This window comes from Prinia subflava (assembly GCF_021018805.1).
Source record: "Prinia subflava isolate CZ2003 ecotype Zambia chromosome W unlocalized genomic scaffold, Cam_Psub_1.2 scaffold_37_NEW, whole genome shotgun sequence".
Taxonomy (NCBI): domain Eukaryota; kingdom Metazoa; phylum Chordata; class Aves; order Passeriformes; family Cisticolidae; genus Prinia; species Prinia subflava.
The window spans coordinates 1,666,943-1,687,697 of record NW_026960612.1 but is presented as its reverse complement, the minus strand read 5'-3'; the positions used below and the strand labels follow the sequence as shown (position 1 = coordinate 1,687,697).

The 20,755-nt window shown below is 45.5% G+C and overlaps 2 protein-coding genes across 2 annotated transcripts; both read right to left on the bottom strand.

Annotated features, from left to right (window-relative positions):
- Positions 1-5,296: 5,296 nt before the first annotated feature.
- Positions 5,297-8,767, bottom strand: LOC134565160 (large ribosomal subunit protein eL34). The gene is made up of 5 exons (XM_063424620.1): positions 8,690-8,767; positions 8,039-8,112; positions 7,843-7,942; positions 7,024-7,127; positions 5,297-5,423 (listed from the first exon to the last, which is right to left on the bottom strand). Exons 2-5 carry the CDS (start codon positions 8,101-8,103, stop codon positions 5,339-5,341), a joined length of 354 nt encoding a protein of 117 aa, XP_063280690.1. The 5' UTR covers positions 8,104-8,112; positions 8,690-8,767; the 3' UTR covers positions 5,297-5,338.
- A 6,034-nt stretch (positions 8,768-14,801) lies between these two features.
- LOC134565180 (uncharacterized) lies at positions 14,802-20,242 on the bottom strand. Its single transcript, XM_063424642.1, has 2 exons — positions 19,807-20,242; positions 14,802-16,463 (listed from the first exon to the last, which is right to left on the bottom strand). Exons 1-2 carry the CDS (start codon positions 19,871-19,873, stop codon positions 15,094-15,096), a joined length of 1,437 nt encoding a protein of 478 aa, XP_063280712.1. The 5' UTR covers positions 19,874-20,242; the 3' UTR covers positions 14,802-15,093.
- Between the last annotated feature and the right edge of the window lie 513 nt (positions 20,243-20,755).

Below are 20,755 nucleotides of genomic sequence, written 5' to 3'. Positions count from 1 at the left end.
GAGCAAACACGGCCTCTGCAAACACGGCCCAGGAACCGTGACAGTGTCCATTGTTCCTGCACGGGTTTCTGAGGCGTCTCGGTCCAATGGAGGCACCTGCAGGGAGAAACCTGGATCCCACCTCGGTCAGGCCAGAACTCTTGTGCTGCGGCCCAGGGTCCTTGGGGGTCTCGGCTTCTGACAGTCGTGAGGCAGATGAGAGATTTTCAGACCAACTCTTACACTCCTTCAGCAGGAATACCTCTGCTGCGACCAGGACCAATGCATATGCATTTGTATATGCAAATAAAACTGCCCCTGTGAATCCTGGGAGGGTTTTTTAGAGAAACTGCACCCCAAGACAAGAAGCTAGATGTGTCAGAGGAGAATTAGATAGTGCCCTAGCCGAGCAAGAAGTGGATGCACCCCCGGGCCTGGTTTGAAGATTCACCATGACCTATGAGGAGTCTGAATGGAATGGGAACCGGCCAGCTGAAGTGACTGAGACACACAATGGGAAACTCGTTTTTCCCTGTGGGAAAAGAGCTGATATCTGCCATGCTGGACTCCAGTGACAGACTCCTCACCGCTCTGCCCTCTGATGGTTGACCAGAGAGAGCTTCTAGCTGTTCCCGTGGAGACAAGGACTTGGCACCTACTGCGGGCAGCTGAGTGGAGAACTGCAACAGCACCTGCTCCTTCGGATTACCACAGCAGCGTGAAGAACTCTGGTCGGACTCTGCAATCCTGCTGATGACTTTAATAAAGAGCTGATCACTTTAATAAAGAGCTGAATATTAATAAAGGCATATGCCCTGTGCTTTTCACCGGCAGATGATTTCCCCACAGTTCTTTGTTTTCGAGGTGGCGTTTCACATTCATCTCGTCCCCCTGATAGCATCTCTGGTGATGGCTGGGCATTTCACAGTTCTGTTGCCCCTGGAGGACTGATTTCGATCTTGATTTGCCTTTCATTCTGATGTCAATAGCGGAGTCCAGGTTCCTGGCAAGGCATCGTCCTTCCCTGAATGGTAGTTCCTGGGTGTTGCACGACTTGAGATTAGCTGGTTTCGTGTCTGACCTGCTTGCAGTTTTATTTTACAGAACATATTTATATTCTACATACACCAAAACACGAATTAATGTACCATATTTATTACACTGACCCACAGCCAGAGGACACCCTGTGAGATATCACGCTGTGATTCATGTCAAAAATATAGAAATCATACAATGAAAGCCTGGGATGATTATAAAAATTAGTTTTAAAAGATCAGCCAAGTAAAGCATGGAAGTAAACCTTTAATTTGTTACCTTAAAGAATGAAATTATAATTGTTTGTAAGAAATTGATGTAAGCCTTAAAATGTTTAATAAGCAAAACTGGTAGAAGAGGAGGAGCTATAAATTATATTCTGAGGGCATATTAGCTTTAAACCTTATAATAGCTAAGAATAGGACTGTTAAATAGTAGTAAAATACTAACAAACAGTTTAACAGTTTTTAAGACTTATAACAAAGTATAAAAGTTTAAAATAAACTTTAAAGTTTTAAGTTTGGGGAACTTGTAACAGCTATAGACAGAAAAAAGGGAAGTAGAGCAGATGGAGAGATGTGGGCTCACCACAGAAATATACATATATTCTGTTGTGAACGAATTCTCAGTGAGTGTGGATGCTCCAAAGGCTGCCCCTGTGTAGCTGCCATAGCCCGAGATGTGGTGGAGTTATGTCTCCAGAACTCCTGAGATGGCTGCTGCCGCCCCCAGCCCTGACAGATCCGCTGCCGGACCCCCACCGCTATAGGCGGGGCCCTGCCCTGGGGAGATACCTTGGCGGCCACCCGGAGCCACTACAGCTCCTGGTGTCGTGGCCCCTGCCCCCAGGAAGTGGGGGAGTGCCAAGCGTGGTTCTGTGGAGCTCTGGAGGGGGCAATGGGAGGCGCTTGTGCCCCAGCACCTCAGAGACAGGTGACAGGCTGGGCAGCCATCCTGCCGGTCCTGCATTTCTGCATTAGCATGTTAATTGTCCTAGCTGTGCCTGCTGTAATCAGAGCTTACCTAGTTCCCTCCCCTAGGCTGCCTACTTGAGGAGGGCATATGCAAATAAGACGAACACACAGCACGCTGGGAGAGAGTTCTTTGGGAATGAAAGGCACCCCAAAATGGAAGACTGGACACAGTGAAAGATCCAGGTGATGCTCTCGCCGAGGAGGAGGTGGACGCACCCCCTGACCTGGTTTGAGAACTCACCATGACCTATTAAGAGTCTGATGGGCATGCAGACTAGGCCAACTCAAGGGACAGAGACAGAGAGCAGGAAACTCTCGAGGTTTTTCCATGAGGGTAAAGAGATAGCCCCTGCTGCTTTGCACTTCATTGACAGACCTCCACCGCTCTGCCTCCTGATGATTGACCAGAGAGAGCTTCTAACTGTTCCCATGGGAACAAGGATTTGGCACCTACTGCGGGCAGCTGAGTGGAGAACTGCAACAGCACCTGCTCCTTCGGATTACCACAGCAGCGTGAAGAACTCCTGTCAGACCCTACCATCCAGCTGATAACATTAATAAAGAGCTGATCACTTTAATAAAGAGCTGAATATTAATAAAGGCATAAGCCCTGTTCCTTTCACATTCCAAGAGATGTGGGCTTTAAGGATTACACAAGAGAAAAGGAAACACTTTGTAACACACTTGCTAAATATTTTTACTTACTTAAGCAAAATGTATAACCAGAAATAATATCAGTAGACTGCAAAGAGAGAATGGGAGACAAGAAGACCACCTTGGACCACCTCCCCCACGGATCTTCAGAAAACCACAACTGCTGACTTGTGCCAGATCATGAAGAAAATAATTGTAACTTTGCAAAATTATTTATGGACATGAAGCACTTAGGACGGTATAAGAACACGGACATTCTAGAGGATCATTTGTGCATGTTGGTGGGGCGGTGACTCCCCACGCACCCAGCGCTGTTTACTCACTCTTATCGAACCAATTAATAAATTGCCTATGGTGCTTGATATATTGGCGAGTCAAGCTTTTCATTTATAACAACCCTGACAGCTGCACACAGACCAGGGAGGAAAAGGCACATGACACCAGTCACTGCTGGGAGCAAGCAGGGTACCGTGTTACAGCCCATCTCACATGCTCCTGTAAATGTGCTAACACCTCATCCGCCCAGCCCAGCCAGGCCCCTCCTGCCTCTGTCCTCAGCTCGCTTTGGAGAGCAGCAGCCAGGCAGCACGTCAGAAAAACTCCCCCTTTCAAGTGCATGCCTCTCTAATTCCTCTTGCTTCAAGAAAGGGGCGGAGAAGAACTCTTCATTCTAGGTTACGGGAGCACATTTCAAAGCAGCTCCAGCGCCAGCTGAACTCGCCCACAACGCCACACTACCCAGCCTACTTCCCACTGCATAGCCCTTCCCTAAATGTCTGCCCCATTCCTACACTGCAGCCAACTGCTCAGACAGTTTTAAAATAATTACAGGCCTTATTATCATTTCAGTGACACACTGCCTCTAATGACTGCTTTGATTTCTGTCTGTAATGGCAATACCACTTCTCCTAACTCGTAACTCTTGCCTTCTGGTGCAATCATGTCATTTATGGCTAGCTGTTTCCAGTCTTACCCTTCCTGTTTGGAATAATCTCCCTCTCAGTGCCTGTCAACAGATGTTTATGACATTTATCCTCATTATTCCAAAATTATTCTCCCTCCATCTCTACTCCTTTCCAAAAGCCTGAGGGAAAACCCCAATCTCTCAGCCTTTGATGCAAAACAGGGGCAGGTTACACACACCTGCCCTTGTTGCTGCTTCTTTTTTTTTTCCCAGCATGCTAAAGTACTTAAGTTTGTACTAGAACAGTAAGACAACTAAGGAAATGTTAACCTTGTAAAGTAACTATAGTAACAGCACCCAAAAATGTTAGTAATGTTAGTCTCAAACCTTTAACGAGCTACAGCCTTTGCACCTGAGCTGAGGAAAAATGCTTCGCATACTTCAAGCTACAACATTTATCCATTTTGAGAATACTGAGAATCATTTTAACTCCTTGGGACACTGTGAAGAAATCCTTGGAGAGGTACAACTCCTTTCACCATGCACAGTATTGTCACTTATCCTGGACCAGAGCCACCTCCTCCTGTCACACCCAGGAGGCAGCTGAGAGCTGCCAGGCATCTCACCCTAACACCAGCTCACTGCCACCAGGGCTTTTCAACTCATCCTTCTGTCCTGTCCCTTTGCTGACTGTACAGCTGACAGAGCTGCACTCAGCATGCACTCAGGAGCAACCTGCATGCATCTCTGAGCCACAACCTGAGCAGACTCCACAAGTGACCTTAGAAACCCCTTCAAGTGGCACTCTCAAAACTCGCAGTTAGCCTGTATGCTCAGTAATTACTTCTCCTCCATTCTTACTCTCATGGTGGAGCTCAGTACTTTTTGAAAAAATAGTTATTGGTTAAAAACAGGTAAAAATAGGTGCCCGTCATACTAAAAGCACTTTGAAATTCAGAGTTGGGGCTGAGGAATACCATTGCACATACATGCAAAGCAAGAATCATATCGACTGTGCTATAACACTCCTGAACAGCATTAAGAGATTGAATTCTCTACAAAACAGAATGAAGCAAAGCCATTTTCACTTTTTACATTACAATTACATCCTTGATAAGAAACCAACAAACTTTGGTTCAGATTTCAATACCAGAGGCCCAAATTGCTACTCTAAATCAGGAAGCCTTTAAAGGTCTGTCCTAGCTGCACCCTGGAGCTCTGTTGGTATTGTACCTGTAACTGCTGACCCAGCAAGACTAAACAGGATACAACTGCTGGAGCTTTCTTCCAGGAGAACTAAATGTAGCAGTATGCAACCATCTGGTGGATACAGCACTGGCTTTGAGAAGTTAAGACTATTCTCTCCACCATCACTTGAGTAATACCACATACAATTAAAAGTCTACCTTAGGCTTATACTAGCTGTCCTCTTTTGTTTGCTCTTCTTTTTTTGAAGGCCTAACTTTCTTCTGAGCCGAGTCCACCAATGACTTCATAAACAGCTGCTGAAAGAAAACCTGCACTGCTGAAAGTTATTCCAATCCCTCTACATGACTGAGCCTGAGCTGGGAGTCCTGTTTAACCAGACTTCCTTCCAGCTGCTTGATTTCCCTGTCAGCAGGCAGCACTGAACAGAACATCCTGATTTACAGGTTTTGTTGCAGCAAAACCCAGCTCTGCACTGTATAACCTGCGAGAAGCAGCAGCTCCTACCAGCTTTGAGTTGCACATGGAATGACAGGACACAAGAGAAGTGGAGATTTCATTTATTGGGCTGAAACTGCAAATAGATTCACTTTGACTTCTGGCTCTGTGCTTGTGCCTTCAACACTTTCACAACGATCTTCTGCTCCTCAATAAGAAAAGCTCGTTTGATCCTGGAAAAGAAAAACTACTTTAGGATATGCGTCTATCTACTAAAGTATAAACACAAAAATAAGACAAATTAAAATTAATTTTGCCATCTTCCACATTCAGTGCATGTGTGGTGTTAGTTCCACAGTAACATAAAAAGGGAAACCGCTGCTGTTCTTGCCAGCAGCAAAAGACAGAGACAGTGGCACCGTACGAATGTTGCAGTTTGGGGATGGCAGCCTACGGTGCCTGCAAATTTAGGGTAAGTGGCTTGGAGGCAAGCAAGGTAATACTTGATGGCTGAACATGGGAAAACTTACCATCCTCACAAACTTCAAAGGCAAAAAGCAGAACTCCTAACTTGAGAATTAATTTAATTCTATTGAAGTCAGAATTGGTGTGACGAGTCATGGTTAGCTCTCTTCCTCAGAACTACAGGAAATTATGTGCATCCAGTTATCAAAGACAGGAATATTTTCCCTGTCAGGATTAAAGCTCCTTGCATATAAACAGGGAAAAGCCAAGCAGGTCAAGTCATGCCCAAATACCACTATTTCTGGAAGATGTGCAGGGCCACCAAGTAGGTGGAACAGATCTATGCACCAGCACTCACATACTAACAGACTATTTGATGGTCAATAGCATGGTTAACAGCACAAGTCTATCACACACTCTTCTACCCTTACACATTTAAATGCCTTCTGTAACTATCTGGTATGTATGGCTACTTCTGCAGTACAGAAACCAGTCAAAGATGACTAAGCAGGTGCAGGAGAAAACTTGATCATTACAGGAAAGGAGATGGTTGTTATTTCTGGTTTAGGCACAGTAAGAATAAAACATAGTCATATACTAAAAAGTACCTATCAAGCTCATTAACTGTTTGGGAAAACACTCAGAAAAAAACCAACACAATTAAGTTACACTATGGCTCTGCAGTTGTAACAGCTCATCTTCAGTGGTGCCTAATGTAATTTATCTTAGAACTTACACACGCCAAAAAGAAAAAAAATGCTGGCACTACAGATGAAAAAACCTGTCATTAGACTGCTGACCCCATTCACAGAGATGACACACTCATGGTCACGTTTTTCTGCAAACTTGCCAAGGAAGCATAGGATATGCAATTGCTACACAATAAACTGAATTCAGTGAGGCCCAGCAAAGGCCATTTTAACTCTTAACCCCATAAAGCTGCTTAACATCCAACCGAGTAATATCTCTGAATCTCAAACCACTACAAAGAAGTGAAAAATTCAATTGAATTTGCAAAAGGCAAAACAGGACAACAGAACAGAATAATCTTTACTATGGGCAGCCAATACAAAAGATAAAAATCCAGCCTGAGCAGACTATTTAGCATCAATGCAACAGTGCAGTAAGAAATCCTGAAGAACACAAAGCCTCCACAAAGGAGCTCCACATGCAGAAACTCCCGCAAATCCAAGGGACAAAATCACACACACCATTGCTTGACGTGTCCCACACACACACTCTCCATCTCCCTACACTAGTGTCAGATAAAAGCATTCAAAGTTTGGGTCCACATTACGAGAACAGAGAGAGATGTAAAAATTTCGTAAGAAGCAACCTCAGGAATAAAGCTGGCTTTCTGTAAATTACCTGTCACGGACACATTTGGCACACATGGAACCACCATAGGCTCTGCTAACGTGCTTCTTCGTTTTTGACAGCCTCATCAGAACTTTAGGGCGCACAGCACGGACCTACAGACAGGAAAAAAAAAAAAAAAAAGAAGCAATGTGTCATAAGACAGCAATTTTGTGTATATGCCATATAAAAACCAGTATCACTTTCATAGTTAAAAAAAAAGTGACCGAGGTCACAAGTCATTGCATGTGCCATCTTCAGCACTCCTAATATGATCTTTTCATTCCACCACAGGGGCTCACCAAGAGGTTAGTTATAAAATTGGTTATAAAAAAGACTGTTTTTTTCAAAGATATGAACTGCTCAAAGACCAACATTACTCAAGCATTCCCATAACTCTTAAAAGCAATGGTGTTACTTCAAGAAAACATTCTGAAGAAAAATACGTTAAGAACATTAATTCCTTTTTTCTAAATATGAGACTTTTCTAAACTTGGCTTAACCTTTTTTTCTGCAAGTCTAACAGGTCTAATCTACATTTTAAAATCTGCTATAGAATTGCCCTGTCTACCTTTAAAATTTTCGGATTTTCTAGAACAAGAGTTTATATTTAATAATAATGCATACCAAGAGCATTAAAAAAGGTTTGAGCTTCCAAAACTTATTTTGCCAGTAAACCTTACAACATTTGATTTGAATATTTTAAAGAAAAAAATTATTTCAATAGGAACTGGTCAATAAACAGGGCCATTGGATACTTGGAAAAGCTCTTTGAACAGAAAAAAATGCTGCTGCAGAGAAACACCCTTAGGTGTTTATCATCATACTTACACCACGAAGTCTTCCTGGGCAAATACCACATGCTGACTTGGGGGCCTTTCCCACTTTCTTGGTGTAAAGGTAAACAATCCTGTTCCCGGGTGTTCGGGACCTAAGCACAGCAGAAAAATACTCAGTTAACACAAAAATCAAAACTGAAACACCACCTATTTACAACAGAAGTTTTCTTACAAACTGTCTTACTTACAGTCTGGTCTTGTTGGAAGCTGTGTTGTAGGACAACCTACGGCGGTATGTCAGGCGCTGCACCATTTTTCACCCCTAAATATGTCAAAACCAAAGCGGCACTAGTGAAGAGCTCGATGTCCACACGGAAGCTCACATCTCCCAGGATCACCCGTACTGAGAGCCAGATGTGAATCAGCAGCTGCCGATTCGATATTAATAAAACTAAAGCCTTTCCTGAACAACGACAGCCAATACAACTACATCAGAGAACAACAAAACGCCGTGACAGCGGACACGACGCGATCCCAATGAAGATTCACCCGAACTAACTTGAACACTGTTCAAACATCCTGGTCTTGCCTGGATTATGCCACGCTCTCCTGAGGAACAGCTTAACGCTTTAGCAGCTACATATTTTGTAGTGAACATAAGCTTCATTCGCAGCCCCGGGAGACGCGGGCCCTGCTCGGGAGCCCCACCGCAGAGGCCTGGGGAGGCCCGGCCTCTCTGCCGGGCAGCTCTGCCCCCCCCTCCAGCCCACGCGCGGGCAGCAGCAGCACTGCCGGTCCCTCCCCACAGCCCCTCGGGGCCTCGGATCGCGCTCGCCGCCCGCCGGGTCGCGGATGGAGGCAGATGGGCGCCCACAGCCCTCGGTCGCCCGCCACCATACCTGGCGCCGCCGGACCCGGAGGAGGAAGGGGAAATGCGCGGGTCAACATTGAAATAGCGGCGCGCTGGAGCCCGGAAGAAATAGTGGCGCCTGCGCGCTGGAGTCCGTCTACCGGACAGGGTGGCGAGTGGGCACCGCCATGTTGTACGTAACGGAGGTGCAAGGTGGCGTCATGTTGTACGGCTAAAGCGGGGCGGGGCGCCCCTCGGCGGCGGGAGAGGGAGCAATGGGCGCGGTTTATTTATTGCGTGTTTTACCCCAAAACTATTTAACTAAAATATCGGCTTCTATCCTCGGAAAGAAGGGTTTGTGCTTCATTATGGTAATTACGTAGATGTGGGCCCAGAAGCCATTCCCCATCCTGTTCTAAGCTCTGAATTAGAAGTCACTCATACACGCTTTTCCATGACAAACTGGCACGTGACACACCTGGGAACCGTGTGTCTTACACAAAACTTCCACGAGGAAAGGCTGGTCCCCCAGAATCCCTCAAAAGCCTTGCCTGGAACACCGCAGGGCTGTCCTTGCCATTCTCTGTTCCCCTCAAGATGCCCTCGCTCCTGACCAGCACTGGCCTTCCCGGGCACTGGAACAGGCAGACAGGCTAATCCCAAAACTGGGCCCTCTGAAGAGCTACACAATACCCACATTTGCCTGACACCTCCTTGCTGTACTCACTGTGTTACGTGCTCCGGGCCAGGTGCTCACGCAGGAGCATGAAGTTATAAACCTTTCTCTGCTGGTCAGGCCTGAAATAAAAGAGGAGCATGACTCAGTGTGATAAACGCCAATCACTCGCTTTTTGAAATTTATGAAAATTTAATAAAGAATAAAAATTGGTTACAAAAATTTTAATACAATAATAAAAGTTTAAAAAGTTTTCAGAGACAGGACAAATAATGAGACAATAAAAGCAAAGAAGGTAGCCCGGGCCACCCAAGACCCAGCCCCCCTTCCAGACAAAGGCTAGAGGGAGAAGGGCTCAGAACAAAGAGAAGTCTTCTTTTTTAAGCCTTCAGTTGATGACTATTCATATCTTACGTAAAACGAGTAATTTTCAGCTGTTTCTTGTCACAAAAGCTTTCTGTTAATTAAAAGAACACATGAGAGCATACGTCCTTGAGAAAGTTAGGTTCTGTGGATAAGAGGCCATAAATTCTTCTTCACTAGAAGGTTTAGGGGCCTCTGTGAATGTTATCTCTGTGCTGAGGAATTTTTCTTCTTGAGCAAAAAAATATAACACACATACACAGCTTCTATTGTACTATGACATTGTTAATTACAAAACTACATTTACTACATTATTCTAATGTTAACATAGTATAACTTTTCTATCTATCAAATTACATATAGTAAATATCTGCGTAGAGCCACACATACAATAAGCCTTTTTCACACTCAGCCAATATATCGAGCAACGATCAATTTATTAATTCATTAGTTCAAATGATAAAGTGTGAGCAAAGCAGCGTGGTGCTGGGTACAGTGGAGTGGGGTCTCCCCTCCAGCTGCACACTGACTGTTAATTCTTGCTGGTATTTACTGAGCATGTTCATAAGCATTTCTCAGCAGGTTTTTTTTCTGTGGTTTCCTCCTAGTTTCTATTTGTGAAGTCAGATTTCTATACCTTAGGATTGAAATAAGTCTTATTTCTATACTCCATTGTGATCAGTTCCTATTTGTGACGTTGAATTTCTATACCCCGGGGTTGTGAATCAGTGATGGTCATGTTCATCTTCCCTTCTCAGAATCATACACCTGCAATGGTGATGTCCAGCTCCTTTTCCAGGATCATAAATCAGTGATGGTGATGTCTAGTGTAATAAATGCTGAGCGAATTCCAAATTAATAAATGATTTTGTTAATTTTAGAAAAAATAATTGGACAGAATTTCGGGTAAGTCAGCAATCAAAGAATCAGTGTTGAATCCCAGTATCGGCACTGGGTGAACCTTAGCTACGGCCTCTATCACACCGCAGCTCCCCCTGTTCACGCTTTCGGTTCCCTGAGCCCAGTTTTTATACAGTTCGTTTAGCGGGACCAAGCATTACTCCATGCTTTCTTTGTCCCTTCAGTTCTCCTTCATATTCATGGTGGTCCATCCTTGCCCGCTCGGTCGGTTGAATCAGCTTTCCTTCATATTCGTGGGGATTCATCTTTGCCGTTTGGCCCATTGAATAGTCCTTCTGCGAGGAGATGAAGATTAGGTATGACTTCTGGGACTCACGTATTGAAATGCGTGCCCCTGGTGACGGAGCACGGCCCATCTCGGTGGTAATGGTTGCGTCATTCACAATCCCATCTCTGGCGAGGACCCATCTTCCTCGGACCCCTTGTTAGCGTAGGAAAACATATAACCACACGAAGGCGATCATATGCGGTTCTTTATTTGTGCGCGGGGACACAGGGGCATACAGTGCCCAAATCTTGTGCCCCAAAAATACAGAGTCGATTTGTGATTTTTATAGTTTAAATTATACACATGTTAACTAACCTCCACCCCTAGATACTGATTATCCTATTCCTTAGTTACTATCTTAAATCATACCTACGCTTCTACCCTGATCCACACTTGGTTTGGTTAAAACAATGCTTCTCAATTATCTCCTGGGCTACAGTCACACTTGATTCGGTCATTACAATGGCATGGAGCTGGTTGCAGAAGCTGACGCTTGTTCCAAAGCCGAGCTGCGTCAAGTTCCAGTTGTACGTTCTCTACCTTCCTCCCCCCATACATACCTCAACTTAACCCCGTGGTTAACTTATACAGAAATTATATTTTTTTAACTCTCCACCAACATTCCCCTCTTCTTTTTCTCTTGTAAATTTGGTGGTTCCCCGGTTCCCGGCAAGGGTCATTCCTGAATCTGTCTACCCCCCTCCCAGCCTTGTATGATTTTACCGTTTATTTCAAAGGCCATGACTTGCTTTATATTATACATACATTATAAACATGAATTATCCAACATCATTTATCACAATCCCCCCCCTTATAATTTCAACATATAATTCCTGTTTTCTTGTCCCTTTACCATTCCTAATTGTTCAAATCCAGGCTGAATGTTATCCCTATGGCTACTTCTTTTTGTTCTTACCCATGCATCAAAGTTAGCCTGTAGCAAGAGCAGGATGTCTTATGGAATGAAGGTTGAGCTATCCCAAACTGGGCCTCAGATTTGGGCCTGCAAGGCCTCAGATTTGGGCCCGTGTAGTAGTAGATAAACCTGTGGCGCAGTTAGAAATTCACTTAAGGTGTGTGCATACTTTAGCTAGGACGGAAATACGGTCACTGCCTTAAACTGAAATAGTTTACATATTTGCTCACGCTGAATACCAATAGAAATGCACCTGCAACTGTAAACTATTTTGCACTGTATAAAACCAGCCATTTCGAGAATAAAGAGGAGAACGTGTTATTTACCATATTGGTAGGAACTGCGTTTGTTCTGTCTCCAATCCCAATTAGAGTTCCTGATTTCATTAGCCAATGCAGTTGCCACCCTGCTTTCCTTTTTTCCCCTTAAGTTCATTATCCTTAGTACCTGTATTCCTTGTACTATCAGATATATTGAACAGATGAGGCCAGGTGCTATGCAAGGTAAAACTATTATTCCAGTAAGGGGGCATAGTATAATAAGCCCTATCTTCTCCTGCGAGATTCTTTCCCTGAGAAGTTGTTCCCACCATGAGGTCTGCAGCCTCGTCACCCTTTTAATTCCCACAGCTTGGTCCCTTACAATTTTCCCGTAACCGTTAATCCCTGACTGGTATGTAACCCCTTTTAATTTCCTAGAGGCTCCTTCTTCAGCCAACCAGGAGTTTAATGCTGCCCAGTGTTGATGTATAGAAACTTTCAGTTTAGGATGTTGTTGGGCCAGTAATTCCAGGGCATCCCAAGTAAGATTTGAAAGCATTTCTATTGTGTTATAAATGCCAATACAATATTCCAATTAAAATAATAATTTGGTTTATTAATAAAGATCGAATCACAGAATTTTGATAAACCCACTAACAGCGGAGATACTTGACAGAGTTTTTCCCGGGAAAATGCCAAGGGTGAACCGTGAGATACAGAGCCTGGCAGTCTGCTATCTCCCCCAACGGTTCACAAATTTGCCTGGTTTGGGGCTTGGTTTTTATACACTTTATTCTGCCCTCGGCAATATTTCCCCATATATCCCATTGTTTCCCGACTAGCTATACAAATTCAGGAGTTTCCCCGACCAGGCAGAAAAGAGTTCTTTTCTCAGTTCATATGTTAATGTCCAATTTCTATAGATCCTTATGGTTGATGAATGATCGAGATATGGATGATGTTGCTTGATAGTCTGTGAAAGTGGCAACCAAGGTGTGAGTTGCTGGACCACCTTATCTTGATGGGTCTCCTTCCGGTACTTGAGAAGGCTGCAGGCTTTCCCGAAAATCCTTTGTTCCTTTCTGAATGGAGGCGCCTGCTTTTTCAGGGTTGTTAGTTTCACCATCTGCTACAAGGTCTCCTAAAACATAGACTTTTACCCAATACAAATTTATACAATTTTATAGTTTTCCAATTTACCATAAGAACATGAATTAATCATTTCACATTTTTCACAATTGCAATTTGTAACCTTAAGAGCCTGTCTCGCAGATGGATTGGGATATCATGTTTCTTGTTTCCATCTCGGGCCCAAGTTACAGGTAACGTTTTTTCTATTAGCCAATCTTTGCTTCCCAAATGTTGAATTTTATCCATTTGTTCGGACCCCTTTTTTAATTCCTTGCTAACTGATAAGCTAAAAGTTTCTTTCAGACACATTCCTTCGCTGTTAGCCCCCAAATGGTTTGCATTGTTCCTTTGTTTTAGTAGCAAGTCTGACCGCTTATCCTTAGGCATTGCCTTTGGGCCATGATTCACCATTTGCTTGCCTAGTGTGAGCATTCTGTGCCAGGTGCCACTAAAGGCATAGTACCTATACCCCTCGTCCTTCTGGCAGCTATCCAGGGCTTGGTATGCTGTGGTTTCCGCAGACTTTTGCTCCTTCTTGGTGCTAAGCTGAACTCGCCGAGGCTGACCAGCCATAGGGCACACAGCTAGGTTCAGGACTATTAGGATACCCCATAGGTGTACTCCTCTGCCTGCATCTCTACCCACTGGGTTGCCACCAGCGGCAAGGTAATCTGTCTTCTCGGCTGCAGGGGAACTCTTCCCAGGATCTGTAGTTTTGTTGAGCTGCGTACCTCCTCTTAAAGGCACCCCACCTGGATATCTTTACCGTTTCTGCATTGCAAGGTACTTTATTGGTCCTTTGACACTCGATTGCTAGGACCTGGGCTCTTGAAACCAATTTTCCCCTTATTCCCCTTTGAAATATACAGAACCACTCAATCGAATCTAATTCCAGTACCCCCAAGTCCGTGGCAAGCCTTAAGATTAAGCTGGTCAGTTCTTGCTCTATTTCATAACACTTGTCACACAATCCCCTAGGTCTATATCCCCAGTTACAATGCACCACCCAAATCTCCTCACAGTAACCACATTTAAAATGAATACATGGAAAACATGGACACCCCGGTTGTGAACACCTTATCCAATTCTCCTCAGTCATTTAGCGCATTTGTGCAGCTTTATCTTTAGATCCCTGGGGGAGGAGGTGATTTTCCACTCAGGCGTCTCTTGTTGTCTCTCAGTTCTCTTTACCCGAGAGGCATGGGTCCACCCTTTCTCAGCTGTCCTCACAGCTGTATCTGTGGTCAAAAGAACAAGATATGGGCCCTCCCACTGTGGTGCTAGGGAAACTCCCTTCCAGGCTTTTATTAACACTTCATCCCCCGGTTTTATCTTGTGGATTGCAAACCCTAGGGGGGTGCTTTGCATAACTACTTCCTTCTTCCTCAGCACCTGTAGGTTCCTGTGTATTGCTATCAAATAAGGCTGGACTTGCCCATCTGACAGGCATTCCGTGTTCGTACGGCATTCCATACAACATCTCGAAAGGGGATAAACCGGTCTCGGAGTGGGGCAGTCCTCACATTTAGCAAGGCTAAAGGTGATATAAAACCTCTATTCCCCTCAAAGGGTCTCAGCTAGCTCAGCCCTTCTCAGGCCTTGGAGGATTATATCAAGAAAGACAGGACAAGGATTCAAAAGAGGCTCTCTTACCCTTTTAGCTGCAAGTCCTTTATTCCAGGTTGATGTCCCGGGAGAGAGAGAGCTCCCGGGGGACAGGGGACCCTTTATCTTAGGGTCTCTGAGGGAGGGGCTAGCTGGCACACAGCCAATGGGGTCAGAAGGGGAAGGAAGGGTCAGACTACATGACAGGAGTTCCAGGGGTCCCTGAGGGAGAAGAAACCATTTCCCCAGGGGAATGTAACATCTCCTCCTTTTTTTGTTTAAAAAGATACAGAGAGAAATTCTCAAATTCTGTTTAACACGGAGTGCGGGTTTCCCACCACTTATGGTTGGTAGGGAGACCGGACCGCTTTAGATTTGCCAACTCTATATGGTTGACTTCTGAGGTAGAAGATATGAGGCCATTAATAGCCTTGAAAATCAAACAGCGTAGGATTCCGAATGCTATGGTTACAAGGAAAAGGATAACAAAAAGTAACATAATTGTTTTGACTACAGAAGTCCACCACCCAGTGAGTCCCCAGCCCTTGAACAGTTCCTTGATCCAATCTTCTGATTCTTGCTTCACTTGTCCGATCATGTTGTTCATGCTTCGGAGGGCAGCATGGATGTTTGGAGCCTTTGAGGACAAATTCATGCAACAGAGTCCTTCAAATTCCTGGCATTCATGTCCATGCAATAGCAAGAGATAATCGATAGCAGCACGGTTCTGGATCGTGGCCTGTCTGGTAATCTCCTCGTCTTCTAGGAGGGAGCTGATGGCGATGGATGTTAAATTAGCCTGCTTGACCACCCAGCACTCTAGTTGGCCCAATTCACCTAGAGCTTTGGCTGCTGCTACCCACGGAAGAAACAGGGATACAGCAACTCTTTTTGACTTTGCCCAATGAAAAATGTCTGAATTACAATTTGGGTCCAAATTGTCAGCACTCCTTTTTTGAATTTTGTCAGCCGATTTGTTTTTGTGTGTCCATTCACGAATTAAAGTTTGGTTGGGTGTCAACACGGACAATCGCCCTATGGTACATGGCCCTCCGAAAAGCCGGGATGGAATTCCTGCCCATGCCCGATCCCCACAAACCAAGAACAATCCTCTAGGGAGGCTTCTGGGTTTGGAGTGGGATGGGTTGTCTGATGCAATGTGGCTTATATTATGACACCACCTCTTTGCAGTAAATTCTCCCCGGAACTGCTTTATAAGGTGGTACTCGTCAGTGCTAGAGGGTTTTGGGATGACAGAGAAATGGATGCAGTATGTGGCAGGGGAGGAACCCAATAGTTCTAACTCCTGGGGTTCATGAGCTACCCTGGGCAAACCCTGCACCCATTCCGCTAAGGGGTTCATGGCAAACACGTCTTGCTTCTGATGATCTTTGTGTGGTTGTGGGGTGTGTGCCTCTGGAATTTCGTTGGACCTGTATTTGTCCAAGCCTGCTGGAAATTCTCCAGCCTGCAAAGGAATTCCTACCAGACAGGTAGACATAGGATTCTTAGCTGCTGCAGTGGACAAACATATGTTTTCTTGCTGAAGTGTCTGTGCCAGGGTTACCCAGACGTTCTGACGTGGCTGAGGGATGATCCATGCAGCTGCCAGACTGTTCAGCATTAGCAGGATGACAACTTGGATGGGGTTCATCATAGGGTTGAGTGGGAGGTAGGTTTTCTCTGGAAGGGAAAAATAAACATTTTTAAAACATGTTAAAAGTTCCTGTTTCTGCCAGAAGGAATCCACCTCTAAGGAGGATCTTTCTCTTCCATCCGGCGGCGTCTTCTCTTCGAAGCATCGGTCACTTGCTTCTCGTCCCCTTCTGCTGGAGCTGGATTTTTGGGGACAAAAGGTTTCACCCACTTCTGGGGAATCCACCGAGGGCCTGAGGGAGTAGCCACACATGCATAGCCACGACCCCAGGTCACAAGCTCATAGGGACCTCTGGTTTCCCAAGTTTCAGGATCCCTAATCAAAACCGGTGGACGCTGAGACAATTTAAACTGATCACCACTGTTAAAATGACGTACCACAGGTGGACTCATGTTTTCAAATGAACAGTTTAGAAAATTGATGGTGAACATGGCTTTGCAGAGCTTCTGCTGTGGTGTCATCCACGAAGCCGAGCAGTTCTGCCTAGCCAGAACCTGTTTGAGCGTTTGGTGTGCACGCTCGATCACAGCTTGACCTGTGGGGGAGTGAGGGATGCCAGTTTTATGCTCCACTCCCCACTGCTGGACAAATTCTAGGAACTCCTTGGACACATACCCTGGGCCGTTATCAGTTTTGATTGTTTTTGGAATTCCCAACACTGCAAAGGCTTGCACTAGGTGCTGCTTGGCATGTATGGATTTTTCTCCTGCGTGGGCAGAGGCATACACTGCACCTGAATATGTGTCAATGCTCACATGAACATATTTGAGGCGACCAAAACTAGGAATGTGTGTGATGTCTGTTTGCCATACCTCACAGCTGCCCAGGCCCCTGGGGTTAACCCCCATGCCCATCGATGGCATGACCTGGAGCTGGCAGTTCAGACAGGTACCTACAATGGCTCGAGCCTGGCTCCGTGTTAGTTGGAATTGTCGGATCAGGGCTGGCACATTTTGATGGTAATGTTGGTGACTCAGTTTTGCCTGCTGGAAGACATCAGGGAGATGTGCCTTTTCAACTGGTGCAGCAAGGGAGTCTGCCTGGCGATTCCCCTCTGCGATCTCACCTGGCAAATCAGTGTGTGACCTCACATGCATCACGTAAAACGGGTGCTGTCGATGAGAAACCAAATAGATTAGCTTTGAAAGCAACCTGAAGAGATGTTCATTCTCTATTTCCTTGAGCACAGCCTGCTCCGCTCTGGACACTACTCCCGCCACATAGGCAGAGTCGGTTACCAAATTGATTGGTTCTGAGAACTTCTCAAAAGCTCTTACCACTGCGGCCAGTTCAGCCACTTGGGGGGATCCCTCCACAAACTCAACATCAGCTTCCCAATGCTGAGTCCGTGGGTTTCTCCAAGTCACCACGGACTTGTTTGAAGCCCCCGATGCGTCTGTGAAGACTGTGAGAGCTTTGAGTGGTCTCCGACTCCTTTTCTCATGAGGAATAAGGTGGAATTCCTCATTGAACAACTTGTGGGACGGGGCATGGACTGATATTTGTCCCCTGTAGCTGTCCAGAGATAGTTGGAGACTGGCATTGCTCTGCAGCAAATGCTCAAACATCTCTTTGGTCAATCTCTCAGGAGAGTTCTTTCCCTCCTCTGAAAGTCTGACCGGGAGGTGAATGCATGCAAAGTCACAACCTGCCAATTCACACAATCTTACCCTGGCCTTCCGAATCAGCTGTGCTATCAGCTCCTGTGGCTCTGTGATGGTCTTGGATCTTTGGTGGGAGAGGAAAACCCACTCTATTATCAACAGTGAATCTCTCTCTTCCTCGATCCACTGAAAGATCAAGCCATGCAGGTGTGGCAGTTTTCCTAGAACAATAAACTGGAAAGGCACCTTTGGCTCACACCGGTGAGCCTGTCTCTCTGACAAGGCTTTTTGTACCTTTTCGATTGCTGTCTTCGCCTCTGGGGTCAGCTCCCTGGGAGACGTCAGCTCCTTCTCCCCCTTCAATAAATTGAAGAGGGGTTCTAGATCTTGATTTGTGAGGCCTAGCCAGGGTCTTACCCAATTCAAGGACCCACACAGGGAGTGGAGATCTGCTAGAGTTTTTGGATTGCAACCAATTTCTAAGCTCTGTGGAACAACAGTCCTTGCACTGATTTGCAAGCCCAGGTATTTCCAAGGTGGCATCCTTTGAACCTTGTCCTCCTGTAACTGAAATCCAGCAGAGGTTAAAACTTTAACCACTAGGTCAAGCGTGTGTTGGAGTATAGAGTCATTGGGGCCACACACTAGCACATCATCCATGTAGTGAAGGATGATGGCTTCTTTTCTCTGTGCGCGTATTGGAGACAGTAATGAGGCTACATATTGTTGGCATATAAAAGGACTCGATTTGAGACCCTGGGGAAGGACCCTCCAGTGATAACGCTTCATTGGGGCCTGTCTATTGACAGTGGGAACTGAGAAGGCAAACCTAGGGGCATCTTCAGGGTGCAATGGAATTTGGAAAAAACAGTCCTTGATGTCTAAGACAGCCAATTTCCAATCTCGGGGGAGCATAGTTGGAGTGGGCATCCCTGGTTGGAGGGGTCCCATGTCTTCTACTATTTTGTTAATTTCTCTTAGATCATGGAGCAACCTCCACTTATCCTTTCCCGGTTTCTTTATCACAAAGATCGGGAAATTCCAGGGGCTAGTTGTCTCCACAATGTGTCCCTGAGCCAATTGCTCTTCCACGAGTTTTTCCAGCGCCTTGAGCTTTTCTTTACTCAAAGGCCACTGTGCTACCCATCTGGGGGTGTTTTCCAACCACTTTAACTTCTGGGTAGGGCGCTCCACAGTGGCTACTTGCAAAAATCCTGGGGTGTTTTAGGAATGACCAATCGGACTCCCCACTGAGACATGGTGTCCCTCCCCCACAGTGGGGCGTTATAATCTGCTACGAAAGGACGGACATTCGCCACCTTTCCATCAGGTCCCTCAATTTGCACCACGTTTTTCGAAATCCTTGCCATTGAGATTCCTCCTATGCCCTGAAGTTTGCCTGCCACCGGCTCTAATTCCCAGTTTGAAGGCCACATGCTTTGTGGCAATACGGTGACCTGAGCTCCGGTGTCGAGTACTCCCGCCACTTGGAGGCGCTCTGACCCACAAATAATGTTGCACATCATAGAGGGTTTAGGTTCCCCCACCACCTCTGTCCAGTAGACCTCTGGTGATTTACCGTCTGCTGTGATCTCTGCTGGAACCGGAATGGCTTGGGCAAGAATCTGCCCCGCTATCAGATAAAAGGGTGGGTGCAAACAACGAGCCAACAACATGAGGCCTATTATTTTTCCCTTTATGGTCATGGGAGCTATCTCAATTTCCAAGGGTGTGTGTGCTGTGTCCCCAATAACAAAATACTCACTGTCCAATCCCACGTGGTAAACCGTCAGGTCCTGTGAGATGTTAGACAGGTCAACTGTTATAACCATCCACTCAGTAGATCTGAAATGGAAACCTTTGGTAGTTACAAGTCTAAAACGGCCAAGTGGCTGCCAAACCTTGTTAGTTGAGCATTTAACATTTACATTTTTCTGCACCCCCACACCCCGTGACCTGCCCTCCCCCCCCTTTTTCTTTAAGAGAGAAGCTTTTGCCAATGTGAGTCCCGCTACATTTATATCTTTGCGCGTTGTAGTATCAACCGCGGGCACGCGCTGTAAATTCAGTTTTTTTGTTTGTTGGATTTCTTCTGCTTCTGCGTCTGGGGGCAGGATCTGGCGAAGTGTCCTGGTTTCTTGCAGCGGAGGCAGATGATGCGCTGCAGCTGGTCTGGTGGCATCTGTGGCCTGCTGGGGTGTGGTCTAGCAGGGGCTGTATGCTGTGGGTGTGTTGTTCCAGGGTGTCTTTCAGAAGTGCAAAACAGTTCTGCCCGTCTGGAACAAGCTTCTATCATCTGGGACAGAGTAGGTGGTGGGTCCAAGGGGAGAGTGAGGATAATTCTACGACAGGTCTCATTAGCATTTCTTTGAGCCATCTCTTTGATCAGCTCTGCCTGCACCACGGGATCTGGTATTTGGTGTTCCACCTGTGTCCTCAGACGATCAACAAACTGTAAGAAATTCTCCGTAGGAAATTGTTTAACATTGACATAACTTCCTTTCCCTTCCCTTGATGGTAGCTGATAAAACATTTTCTCTGCAACATTGCTAATCCTAAGTAAAATTTGTTTGGATAATACTCGGGTTTGTTTTTCAGGGCAAGCCCATGCACCCTCACCACACAGATGTTCAAATGTAATATCATTATTCTCAGTGTCTTTAGCCATATTAGGGTTTTGCTGAATCTCCTGTAAAAGTGTTCTTAAAGCTCTT

Excerpts from the sequence above, each read along its gene's own strand:
- LOC134565160 (XM_063424620.1), bottom strand. The coding sequence starts at position 8,103 with ATGGTGCAGCGCCTGACATACCGCCGTAGGTTGTCCTACAACACAGCT. Across the intron at positions 7,128-7,842 it reads GCCCAGGAAGACTTCGTGGT|GTCCGTGCTGTGCGCCCTAA; the intron begins GTAAGTATGATG and ends TCCTGTCTGTAG. Across the intron at positions 5,424-7,023 it reads GCCAAATGTGTCCGTGACAG|GATCAAACGAGCTTTTCTTA; the intron begins GTAATTTACAGA and ends TTTCTTTTCCAG.
- LOC134565180 (XM_063424642.1), bottom strand. The coding sequence starts at position 19,873 with ATGGTTATAACAGTTGACCTGTCTAACATCTCACAGGACCTGACGGTT. Across the intron at positions 16,464-19,806 it reads TTACCACGTGGGATTGGACA|AGAAAACCTACCTCCCACTC; the intron begins GTGAGTATTTTG and ends TTTCCCTTCCAG.